At 43.7% G+C, this 13690-nt stretch overlaps 1 protein-coding gene across 1 annotated transcript in view; it reads left to right on the plus strand.

The window, feature by feature from the left end:
* The window catches only part of NF1 (neurofibromin 1), a 243357-nt gene that overhangs the window by 27270 nt on the left and 202397 nt on the right, over positions 1-13690 (plus strand). The window contains exon 7 of the mRNA XM_026452251.2: positions 913-1070. Coding sequence (XP_026308036.1) covers positions 913-1070 — 158 coding nt within the window. The remainder of the gene's footprint in view (positions 1-912; positions 1071-13690) is intronic.

The raw sequence follows: 13690 nt of genomic DNA on the forward strand, positions 1-13690 counted from the left end.
GAGCCCAGGAGGTTGAGGCTGCAGTGAGCCATGATCATGCCACCACATTTTAGCTTGGACAAGAGAGTAAGACCCCGTCTCAAAAAGAAAGAAAAACAACAAATATGTATTTGGTCTTTGATCACAGTTTTCTGGCATAGAACTCCTAAAATCCTTACAATCTCCAAAGTGATGTCTTTTTGTATGCTAATGATCGACTGATGCCTGGCAACCCCCAGATGGTAGCTTTAGGATGGAGGCTGGTCACTGCAAAGACCAAGGCACGATGAGAGGTTTAAGATTTTCAGCCCCACCCACTAACCTCCAGGGAAAGGAGAGAGGCTAAAGGTTAAGCTGATCACCAATGGCCAATGATTAATCAATCATGCCTACTATAAAAATGAAACCTCCATAAAAAAGTTTTTGTTTTTTTTTTGTTTTTTTTTTTGAGACGGAGTCTTGCTCTGTCACCCAGGCTGGAGTGCAGTGGCCAGATCTCAGCTCACTGCAAGCTTTGCCCCCTGGGTTTATGCCATTCTCTGGCCTCAGCCTCCGGAGTAGCTGGGACTACAGGCACCCGCCACCTCGCTTGGCTAGCTTTTTGTATTTTTTTAGTAGAGACGGGGTTTCACCGTGTTAGCCAGGATGGTCTCGATCTCCTGACCTCGTGATCCGCCCGAAGTGCTGGGATTACAGGCTTGAGCCACCGCGCCCCGCCAATTTTTTGTATTTTTAGTGGAGACGGGGTTTCACTGTGTTAGCCAGGATGTTCTCGATCTGCTGACCTTGTGATCCGCCTGCCTCGGCCTCCCAAAGTGCTGGGATTATAGACATGAGCCATGCCCTTGGGTTTTTACATAGTGTCAGCTTTTACTTTAATGCCAGGGATTTTGTTCCTATCTAATAATGTCATTTAATATATTTTTCATGTAGAATGTGCAGAAAAGCTGTTTGACTTGGTGGATGGTTTTGCTGAAAGCACCAAACGTAAAGCAGCAGTTTGGCCACTGCAAATCATTCTCCTTATCTTGTGTCCAGAAATAATCCAGGATATATCCAAGGATGTGGTTGATGAAAACAACATGAATAAGGTAAGGAGGGCAGAATTATTTCCATTATATCTAGATGTGAAGCAGTTTATTTTACTCGTGGTGTGTGTTACTTTAGGCTTATTATTTCAGCAATCTATTTCAGGGCACCATTTAAATTATTTTGGGTTTCTTTGTTTGATGGACTTAGAAGAGACATACGAATACATAATTTTATTTGGCAGAGGGATAAATAATACCAGTCAATGATCAAAGATTTAAAATAATCCCTTAGTTTCATTCTTTTATCTGAAAAGACTAAATGATACCTCTGTTAATATTAAATGTAATTTCTCTAATATTCACTGCAAGGATTGCCCTACTTGACTTCATCACTTTTATTGTGTGTTATTTGCATGTACTTAGGTGTGTGTCCATATGGTGCTACTGAAATTATGTAGTAACTCATTTTAGGTATTTTAGAATAGTTTTCAAAGTATTTTGCCAGGAAGGTAAGGCTCTCGCATATACCATCTATAGTGAAATTGGCACCATGACACCTGGTAATTCTAGGAGGCTCTTAAAATTTTTTTAAATAATCACCTAGGCGATTGAAAAAAAAAAGAACTGAGTATTAATCTTACAGTTTTACTGAAATTTCAATATGCAGTTTGTTTTGCAAATAATTTTTTTTCATTTTTTGCTGCTTTTGGAGAAATAGCTGGCTAAACATGAGATGGGTTCCTTCATGGTTTGCCTGTAGATGAAGATGTTCAGAATCAGGTCAATGATTTATTACTTTGTAGAAGTATTGGGTAGGGAATGTATACATTAAAGGGTAAATAAATGAACCAGGTAATCCTTGAGAGTCTGTGATTGTGTGTTACTCCACTTAGGTGTATATCTCAACTTTTCCGTTATGAGGACACCATTTTTCATGGTAGATTGTTTTGGAGCCCTTCAAAATAGTAGGTATGATGATAAATACTGAGTGTCAACTTGATTGGATTGAAGGATACAAAGTATTGATCCTGGTGTGTCTGTGAGGGTGTTGCCAAAGGAGGTTAACATTTGAGTTGTGGGCTGGGAAAGGCAGACCCCCCCTTAATATGGGTGGGCACCATCTAATCAGCTGCCAGCGTGGCTAGCATATAAGCTGGCAGAAAAATGTGAAAAGAGAAATGGGCCTAACGTACTAGCCTACATCTTTCTCCTGTGCTGGATGCTTCCTTCCCTCAAACATCAGACTCCACGTTCTTCAGTTTTAGAACTTGGACTGGCTTTTCTTGCCTCTCAGCCTGCAGACATCCTATTGTGGGACCTTGTGATTGTGCAAGTTAATACTTAATATCCCATTTATATAAATATTCTGTTAGTTCTGTCCCTCTAGAGAACCCTAGTAGAGATTTTGGTACAAGGAGTGGTTCTAGAGGAACAGAATATTAAGGATGGAGTTTTTTAGTTTGGAGTTTGCTGCTTAATATGATTAGACCCCCAAATGCTAAGGACTCTACTTCTAATAGTGTAGAGAACACTGATAGTCGTCGGCATGAACTGTTGAGAGAATTATGCAAAATAAATGCATTTGACACTCCTGATTCACCACTAGTAAGAGGCAAGGAGTTTAGTGACTCTATGTATAATACCTTTGACCATATATGGAGAACCAAACAACATAATGGAGCTGGTTGGTTGCTCCTAAATTCAGTGGGCAAAGTGATGAAAGAAAATGATGAACTCAGGGATTCTATGTCCTGGCTTCAGAAGCAGATACTACTGAGATTGCCCTGAGTGAGAGTCTTAGCTGCTGTAGAGAAATAACTGAAATTGTGGAAAAACAGATACAAGCTCTTACCGTGCAAGTATCTGACCATACAATGAAAGGTGCGTGCACAGTCTCGCTAGGTGTCTACTATTAAAGTAAGGGCATTGATTGGAAAAGAATGGGACCCTGCAACTTGGAAAGGGGATCTGTGGGAGGACCCTGATGAAGCTGGGGACTCTTGAGTTTGTAAACTCTGATGAACCTTTTTTGCCAGAAGAAACAGCTTCCCCATCCCCAGTAACAGCAAGCATGCCCTCCTGGAGCCATGGTGCCATCAGCCTTTCCACCTTTGTCTGAAGGGATAAACCCTGCGCTGCCTGAGGCAACAGCGATGGCCTCCCCTGAGGCAGTTGCCAGGCGAGATAATGTTGATTCTCCTCAGGAGCCACCCCCAACATCCCTGTTTGCTTCTAGACCTATAACCAGACTAAAGTCCTGGCAGGTCCCTAGAGGTGAGGCTGAGAGTGTGACCCATGAGGAGGTGCGCTACACTTGAAAAGAACTGCTTGAGTTTTCTAATTTATATAAACAAATCTGGAAAACAGGCATGAGAATAGATAGTAAAGGTGTGGGATAAAGATGGAAGGAAAATAGGGTTGGATTGGGCTGAATTTATTTATTTGGGACCACAAAGTAGGGACTCTGCATATAATGTTGCAGCTTGGGGAGTTAAAAAAGGTTCTAATAGATTATTTGCTTGGTTAGCTGATATATGGATTAAAAGATGGCCCACTGTGAGTGAGCTGGAAATGCCTAATCTCACTTGGTTTAATGTAGAGAAAGGGATCTAAAGGCTTAGGGAGATTGGGATGGTGGATTAGTCATTTTAGACCTACTCATCCCAACTGGGAGGGTCCAGAAGATATATCCTTGACCAATGCCTTGAGAAATAGATTTGTGAGGGCAGCACCTGCATCTCTGAAGAACCCTGTAATTGCTCTTCTCTGTATGTCAGATCTGACATTGGGAACCGCAGTCACTCAACTACAAAATTTAAATACAGTGGGAATAATTGGCTCCTGAGGTGGCAGGAGCTAAGTGGCAACACTTGACCGTCAAAGGCAAGGTGGGCATAGCTGCCTTAATGGACAGCACAGGCAAAGCCGCAATCAGAATAGTCTGACTCATGTAGAGCTCTGGCATTAGCTAATTAGTCACGGTGTTCCTAAAAATGAAATCGATAGGAAGCCTACTGCATTCCCACTTAATTTATACAAGCAGAAAACTTATAGGTCGAATGAACAAAAGACTGATTTGAATTATAAAAAACAGAATTATGACCCCTCAATCGGTTTCCAGACTTGAGCCAGTTTACAGACCCAGAACCTGTTGAATGAAAGGGGGCATCGGGTCCCCTTGAGGAAAGACCCCACTATATTAATGACAGTTTATGCGGTGAATCTTTCTCTCATCCTTCCCCAAGGAGACCTCTGGCCTTTTACCAGGGTAACTGTGCACTGGGGAAAGGGAAATGATCAGACATTTTGGGGACTACTGGACACTGGCTCTACGCTGACATTGATCAGGAGACCCAAAATGTTATTGTGGTCCTCCAGTTAAAGTAGGGGCTTATGGAGGTCAGGTAAATTAATGGAGTTTTAGCTCAGGTCTGACTTACAGTGGGTCCCTGGACTCATCCTGTGGTCATTTCCCCAGTGCCAGATGCATAATTGGCATAGACATACTTAGCAGCTGGCAGAACACCCACATTGGCTCCCTGACTGGTAGGATGAGGGCTGTCATTATAGTGGGAAAGGCCATATGGAAGCCATTAAAGCTGCCTCTAACTAGAAAAATAGTAAATCAAAAACAATATTGCATCTCTGGAGCGATTGTGGAGATCAGTGACACCGTCAAGGACTTGGAAAGACTCAGAGGTGGTGATTCTCCCCACATCTTTGTTCATCTGTTCCATTTCGCCTGTGCAGAAGACAGATGGGTCTTGGAGAATGACAGTGGATAATCGTTAGCTTAACCAAGTGGTGACTCCAATTGCAGCTGCTATTCCAGATGTGGTTTCACTGCTCGAGCAAATTAACACATCTCCTGGTACCTGGTATGCAGCCATTGACTTGACAAATGCCTTTTTCTCCATTCCTGTCCATAAGACCCATCAGAAGCAATTTGCCTTCAGCAGAGGTGGGATATACCTTTACTATCCTACCTCGGTGGTATATCAGCTCTCCAGTTCTGTGTCATAATCTTACTTGGAGAGACCTTGATCGAGTTTCACTTCCACAACATATCACACTGGCCCATTCCATTGATGATATTATGCTGATTGGATTCAGTGAGCAAGCAGTAGCAAATGCACTGGACTTATTGGTGAGACATTTGGGTGCCAGAGAATGGGAAATAAATCCAACTAAAACTCAGGGAACTTCTGCCTCAGTAAAATTTCTAGGGCTCCAGGGGTGTGGGGCCTGTCAAGATATTCTTTCTAAGGTGAAGGATAAGTTGCTGCATTTGGCCCCTCCTATAAAAAAGAAAGAGGCACAACGCCTAGTGGGCCTATTTGAATTTTGGAGGCAACATTCCTCATTTAGGTGTGTTACCCTGGCCCATTTATCCAGTGACCCAAAAGACTGCCAGTTTTGAGTGGGGTCCAGAACAGGAGAATGCTCTGCAGCAGGTCCAGGCTGCTGTGCAAGCTGCTCTGCCACTTGGGCCATATGACCCAGCAGATCCAATGGTGTTTGAAGTGTCAATGACAGATAAGGATGCTGTTTGGAGCCTTTGGCAGGCCCCCATAGGTAAATCACAGCGGAGGACTCTAGGATTTTTGGAGCAAGGCCCTGCCGTCTTCTGCAGATAACTATTCTCCTTTTGAGAGACAGCTCTTGACCTGTTACTGGGCTTTGGTGGAAACTGAACGTTTGACTGTGGGTTTTCAAGTCACCGTGTGACCTGAACTGCCTATCATGAACTGGGTGCTTTCTGACCCATCTAGCCATAAAGTGGGCCATGCACAGCAGCATTCCATCATCAAATGGAAGTGGTACATACAAGATTGGGCTCAAGCAGGTCCTGAAGGCACAAGTAAATTACACAAGGAAGTGGCTCAAATGCCCATGGTCTCCACTCCTGCCACCCTGCCTTCTCTTCCCAACCTGTACCGATGGCCTCATAGGGAGTTCCCTATGATCAATTGGCAGAGGAAGAGAAGACTAGGGCCTGGTTCACAGATGGTTCTGCAGAATATGCATACACCCCCTGAAAGTGGACAGCTGCAGCACTACAGCCCCTTTCTAGGACATCCCTGAAGGATAGCGGTGAAGGGAAATCTGCCCAGTGGGCAGAAATTTGAGCATTGCACATGGTTGTGCACTTTGCATCGAAGGAGAAATGGCCAGATGTGCAATTATATACTGATTCATGGGCTGTAGCCAGTGATTTGGCTGGATGGTCAGGGATTTGGAAGAAGTATGATTGGAAAACTGTTGACAAAGAGATTTGGGGAAGAGGTATATGGATAGACCTCTCTGAGTGGCTAAAAACTGTGAAGATGTTTGTATCTCATGTGAGTGCTCACCAGTGGGTGACCTGAGCAGAGGAGGATTTTAATAATCAAGTGGATAGGATGACCTGTTCTATGGATAGCACTCAGCCTCTTTCCCCAGCTACCCCTCTCCTCGCCCAATGGGCCCATAAACAAAGTGGCCATGGAGGCAGGGATGGAGGTTAGGCATGGGCTCAGCAACATGGATTTCCGCTCACCAAGGCTGGCCTGGCTACTGCCACTGCTGAGTGCCCAATTTGCCAACAGCAGAGACCAACGGTGAGCCCTCGATGTGACACCATTCCTCGGCTTGATCAGCCAGCTACCTTCTGGCAGGTTGATTATAGTGGACCTCTTCCATCATGGAAAGGGCAGAGGTTTGTCCTCACTGAAATAGACACTTACTCCTGATATGGGTTTGCCTATCCTGCACGCAATGCTTCTGCCAAGATTACCATCCATGGGCTCAAAGAATGCCTTACCCACCGTCGTGGTATTCCACACAGCATTGTCTCTGACCAAGGCACTCACTTTACGGCTAAAGAAGTGTGGCAATGGGCTCATGCTCATGAAATTCACGGTTTTGTGTTTTTGTTGTTGTTGTTGTTTTGTTATGTTTTTTTTGAGACGGAGTCTCGCTCTGTCGCCAGGCTGGAGTGCAGTGGCGCAATCTCGGCTCACTACAACTTCCGTCTCCCGGGTTCAAGCGATTCTCCTGCCTCAGTCTCCCAAGTACCTGGGACTACATGCGTGTGCCACCATGCCTAGCTAATTTTTGTATTTTTAGTAGTGATGGAATTTCACCATGTTGGCCAGGATGGTCTCGATCTGTTGACCTTATATCCACCCGCCTCGGCCTCCCAAAGTGCTGGGATTACAGGTGTGAGCCAGTGTGCCTGGCCACGCTGGTCTTACCATGTTCCCCACTGTCCTGAAGCAGCTGGATTGATAAAACAGTGGAATGGCCTTTTGAAGTCACAATTACAACACCAACTAGATGACAGTACTTTGCAAGCTTGGGGCAAAGTTTTCCAGAAGGCTGTGTATGCTCTGAATCAGTGTCCAATATATGGTACTGTTTCTCCCATAGCCAGTATTCATGGGTCCAGGAATGACTCACCATTACCCCTAGTGATCCACTAGAAAATTTTTGCTTCCCATTCTTGCGACATTACGTTCTGCTGGCCTAGAAGTCTTAGTTCCAGAGGGAGGAATGCTGCCACCAGGAGACACAACGACGATTCCATTAAACTGAAAGTTAAGATTGCCACCTGGACACACTTTGGGCTCCTCCTACCTTTAAGTCAACAGACTAAGAAGGGAGTTAACAGTGTTGGCTGGGGTGATTGACCCTGACTATCGAGATGAAATCAGTCTACTACTCCACAGCGGAGGTAAAGAAGAGTGTGCATGGAGATCCATTAGGGCGTCTCTTAGTATTACCATGTATTACCATAGCCTGTGATTAAGATAAATGGGAAACTACAACAGCCCCATCCAGGCAGGACTGCAAATAACCCAGACCCAGAGGAATGAAGGTTTGGGTCACTCTACCAGGAAAAATCCACCACCTGCTGAAGTGCTTGCTGAAGGCAAAGGGAATACAGAATGGGTAGTAGAAGAAGGTAGTCATCAATACCAGCTGCAACTGCATGACCAGCTGCAGAAACCAGGACTGTAATTGTCATGATTATTTCCTTTTCCTTTTGTTAAAAATGTTTGTGCATGTATACACCTGTACTAAGAAAATATCTTCATTTTACTTCCTTTTTCTTTTATCATATGGCTTAAGATTTATTGACTTCACATCAGCATTTAAGTATTACTAACTTTTAGTATTTGGGTTGGGATAGTGTGTTTCTGCTTGTACGAAGGATAGTTGTATTATGTTAGGCGTAATTATGACCTTATTATTGTCTTTATTTGAAGATCATGTATGATCTCAGGAGATGTGTATGGGTTCAAGTTGACAAGGGGTGGACTTGTGATGGTTAATACTGAGTGTCAACTTGATTGGATTGAAGGATACAAAGTATTGATCCTGGGTGTGTTTGTGAGGGTTTTGCCAAAGGAGACTGACATTTGAGTCAGTGGACTGGGAAAGGCAGACTCACCCTTAATCTGGGTGGCTACCACCTAATCAGCTGCCAGTGTGGCTAGAATATAAGCAGGCAGAAAAATGTGAAAAGAGAGACGGGCGCAGCCTCCCAGCCTACATCTTCCTCCTGTGCTGGATGCTTCCTGCCCTCCAGTGTCGGACTCCAAGTTCTTCAGTTTTGGAACTTGGACTGGCTCTCCTTGCTCCTCACCCTGCAGCAGCCTATTGTGAGACCATGTGATCGTGTGAGTTAATACTTAATAAACTCCCCTTTATATAAGTATCTATTCCATTAATTCTGTCCTCTAGAGAACCCTGACTAATACAGTAGGGTGTTTTGTTTTGTTGTTTATTGGAAAAATAGAAATAAATAAAAAGCTATAAATTCAGTAGTACTCTTGAGTGAATTTACATTTTAATAATCACAACTGTAGCTTTCTAAGTGTTTATTGGTTATTTGTATATCTTCAGGGAATTGCTAATTTTTCCATTGAATTGTTTGTCATTTTTTTTTTTTTTTTTTTGAGATGGAGTCTCACTCAGTCACCCAGGCTGGAGTGCAGTGGTGCCATCTTGGCTCACTGCAAGCTCCGCCTCCCAGGTTCACGCCATTCTCCTGCCTCAGCCTCCCAGGTAGCTGGGACTACAGGCACACGCCGCCACGCCATGCAAAATTTTTTGCATTTTTAGTAGAGACGGGGTTTCACCGTGTTAGCCAGGATGGTCTTGATCTCCTGACCTCATGATCCTCCCACCTCGGCCTCCCAAAGTGCTGGGATTACAGGCATGCGCCACCACACGAATTGTTTGTCTTTTATTGATTTGTAAGTGTATATGTGTACATTTTTACTTGGTTTCGTTTTTAAACTTTATGAGTTCTTTTTACTATATAGATATTTACAATTTGCATGTAGTCACCTCAGCCTTGTTCTTTTTTGTCTCCTAGCTCTTTTGGTCAGACTTCTCTTCCCACAAGATATTTATTAGTCATTTTATTGAGATATAATTCACATACCATAAAATTTATGTTTTTGAAGTGTAAAATTCAGCGATTTTAGTACATTAACAAAGTTGTACAATCATCACCCTTGTTTCTGTGCAGAACATTTTCATCTTCCCAAAAAGAAACCTGTTAGTAATCACTCCCCCCGTTCCTCTCACCTCGCTCACAACTAGAATCTAGTTTTTTGTCTCTGTAGATTTACTTATTCTAAACTAGACATTTCATATAAATGGAATCATTCAGCATGTGACCTTTTTGTCTGGCATGTGCCAAGATTTTTGAAGTATGCTTTTTAATATTTCTCTGGTATTTTCTAGATTTAAAAGTTTAGATTTTTATATCTTTCTGGATTTTAAAAAAAAAGTATTATTCATTCATTTATTTATTTATTTTGAGACGGAGTTTCACTCTTGTTGCCCAGGCTGGAGTGCAATGGCACGATCTCGGCTCACTGCAACCCCCACCTCCTGGATTCAAGCGATTCTCCTGCCTCAGCCTCCTGAGTTGCTGGGATGACAGGCATGCACCACCATGCCTGGCTAATTTTGTATTTTTAGTAGAGATGGGGTTTCTCCATGTTGTTCAAGCTGGCCTTGAACTCGTGACCTCAGGTGATCTGCCTGCCTTGGCCTTTCAAAGTGCCGGGATTACAGGCATGAGCTACTGCGTCCGGCTAAAAAATGTATTTTAAAAAATGTATTACAAAAAAAAATAGCTGGGGAGGGGCGGAGCAAGATGGCCGAATAGGAGCAGCTTCAGTCTCCAACTCCCAGCGCGAGCGACACAGAAGACCGGCGATTTCTGCATTTTCAACTGAGGTACTGGGGTCATCTCACTCGGGAGTGCCGGACAATCCCTGCGGGTCAGCTGCTGCATCCCGACCAGCGAGAGCTGAAGCAGGGCGAGGCATCGCCTCACCTGGGAAGCGCGAGGGGGAAGGGAGTCCCTTTTCCTAGCCAGCGGAACTGAGACACACAACACCTGGAAAATCGGGTAACTCCCACCCCAATACTGCGCTGTAACACCGGCACACCGGAGATTGTATCCCACACCTGGCCGGGAGGGTCCCACGCCCGCGGAGCCTCTCTCCTTGCTAACACAGCAGTCTGCGGCAATCTAACCGCAAGGCAGCAGCGAGGCTGGGGGAGGGGCGCCCGCCATCGCTGAGGCTTAAGTAGGTAATTAAAGCCGCTGGGAAGCTGGAACTGGGTGGAGCTCACAGCAGCTCAAGGAAACCTGCCTGTCTCTGTAGACTGCGCCTCTGGGGACAGGGCTCAGCTAAAGGAGTAGAAGCCTGTGAAACGCGAACGACTCTGTCTGACAGCTTTGAAGAGAGCAGGGGATCTCCCAACACGGAGGTTGAGATCTGAGAAGGGGCAGTCTGCCTGCTCAAGTGAGTCACTGACCCCTGAGTAGCCTAACTGGGAGACATCCCCCACTAGGGGCAGTCTGACACCCCACACCTCACAGGGTGGAGTACACCCCTGAGAGGAAGCTTCCAAAGCAAGAATCAGACAGGTGCACTCGCTGTTCAGCAATATTCTATCTTCTGCAACTTCTGCTGCTGATACCCAGGCAAACAGGGTCTGGAGTGGACCTCAAGCAATCTCCAACAGACCTATAGCTGAGGGTCCTGACAGTCAGAAGGAAACCTATCAAACAGGAAGGACACCTAAATCAAAACCCCATCAGTACGTCACCATCATCAAAGACCAGTGACAGATAAAACCACAAAGATGGGGAAAAAGCAGGGCAGAAAAGCTGGAAATTCAAAAAATAAGAGCGCATCTCCTCCTGCAAAGGAGCACAGCCCATCGCCAGCAACGGATCAAAGCTGGTCAGAGAATGATTTTGATGAGATGAGAGAAGAAGGCTTCAGTCCATCAAACCTCTCAGAGCTAAAGGAGGAATTACGTACCCAGCGCAAAGAAACTAAAAATCTTGAAAAAAAAGTGGAAGAATTGACAGCTAGACTAATTAATGCAGAGAAGGTCATAAACGAAATGACAGAGATGAAAACCATGTCACGAGAAATACGTGACAAATGCACAAGCTTCAGTAACCGACTCGATCAACTGGAAGAAAGAGTATCAGCGATTGAGGATCAAATGAATGAAATGAAGCGAGAAGAGAAACCAAAAGAAAAAAGAAGAAAAAGAAATGAACAAAGCCTGCAAGAAGTATGGGATTATGTCAAAAGACCAAATCTACGTCTGATTGGGGTGCCTGAAAGTGAGGGGGAAAATGGAACCAAATTGGAAAACACTCTACAGGATATCATCCAGGAGAACTTCCCCAACCTAGCAGGGCAGGCCAACATTCAAATTCAGGAAATACAGAGAACGCCACAAAGATACTCCTCCAGAAGAGCAACTCCAAGACACATAATTGCCAGATTCACCAAAGTTGAAATGAAGGAAAAAATCTTAAGGGCAGCCAGAGAGAAAGGTCGGGTTACCCACAAAGGGAAGCCCATCAGACTGACAGCAGATCTCTCGGCAGAAACTCTACAAGCCAGAAGAGAGTGGGGGCCAATATTCAACGTTCTTAAAGAAAAGAATTTTAAACCCAGAATTTCATATCCAGCCAAACTAAGTTTCATAAGTGAAGGAGAAATAAAATTCTTTACAGATAAGCAAATGCTTAGAGATTTTGTCACCACCAGGCCTGCCTTACAAGAGACCCTGAAGGAAGCCCTAAACATGGAAAGGAACAACCGGTACCAGCCACTGCAAAAACATGCCAAAATGTAAAGACCATCGAGCCTAGGAAGAAACTGCATCAACTAATGAGCAAAATAACCAGTTAATATCATAATGGCAGGATCAAGATCACACATAACAATATTAACCTTAAATGTAAATGGACTAAATGCTCCAATTAAAAGACACAGACTGGCAAACTGGATAAAGAGTCAAGACCCATCAGTCTGCTGTCTTCAGGAGACCCATCTCACATGCAGAGACATACATAGGCTCAAAATAAAAGGATGGAGGAAGATCTACCAAGCAAATGGAGAACAAAAAAAAGCAGGGGTTGCAATCCTAGTCTCTGATAAAACAGACTTTAAACCATCAAAGATCAAAAGAGACAAAGAAGGCCATTACATAATGGTAAAGGGATCAATCCAACAGGAAGAGCTAACTATCCTAAATATATATGCACCTAATACAGGAGCACCCAGATTCATAAAGCAAGTCCTTAGAGACTTACAAAGAGACTTAGACTCCCATACAATAATAATGGGAGACTTCAACACTCCACTGTCAACATTAGACAGATCAACGAGACAGAAAGTTAACAAGGATATCCAGGAATTGAACTCATCTCTGCACCAAGCGGACCTAATAGACATCTATAGAACTCTCCACCCCAAGTCAACAGAATATACATTCTTCTCAGCACCACATCACACTTATTCCAAAATTGACCACATAATTGGAAGTAAAGCACTCCTCAGGAAATGTAAAAGAACAGAAATTATAACAAACTGTCTCTCTGACCACAGTGCAATCAAACTAGAACTCAGGACTAAGAAATTCAATCAAAACCGCTCAACTACATGGAAACTGAACAACCTGCTCCTGAATGACTACTGGGTACATAACGAAATGAAAGCAGAAATAAAGATGTTCTTTGAATCCAATGAGAACAAAGATACAACATACCAGAATCTCTGGGACACATTTAAAGCAGTATGTAGAGGGAAACTTATAGCACTAAGTGCCCACAAGAGAAAGCAGGAAAGATCTAAAATTGACACTCTAACATCACAATTAAAAGAACTAGAGAGGCAAGAGCAAACACATTCAAAAGCTAGCAGAAGGCAAGAAATAACTAAGATCAGAGCAGAACTGAAGGAGATAGAGACACAAAAAACCCTCCAAAAAATCAATGAATCCAGGAGTTGGTTTTTTGAAAAGATCAACAAAATTGACAGACCGCTAGCAAGATTAATAAAGAAGAAAAGAGAGAGGAATCAAATAGACGCAATAAAAAATGATAAAGGGGATATCACCACCGACCCCACAGAAATACAAACTACCATCAGAGAATACTGTAAACACCTCTACGCAAATCAACTAGAAAATCTAGAAGAAATGGATAATTTCCTGGACGCGTACACTCTTCCAAGACTAAACCAGGAAGAAGTTGAATCCCTGAATAGACCAATAGCAGCCTCTGAAATTGAGGCAACAATTAATAGCCTGCCCACCAAAAAAAGCCCAGGACCAGATGGATTCACAGCTGAATTCTA

Source organism: Piliocolobus tephrosceles, chromosome 16 (assembly GCF_002776525.5).
Source record: "Piliocolobus tephrosceles isolate RC106 chromosome 16, ASM277652v3, whole genome shotgun sequence".
NCBI classification, from domain to species: Eukaryota; Metazoa; Chordata; class Mammalia; order Primates; family Cercopithecidae; genus Piliocolobus; species Piliocolobus tephrosceles.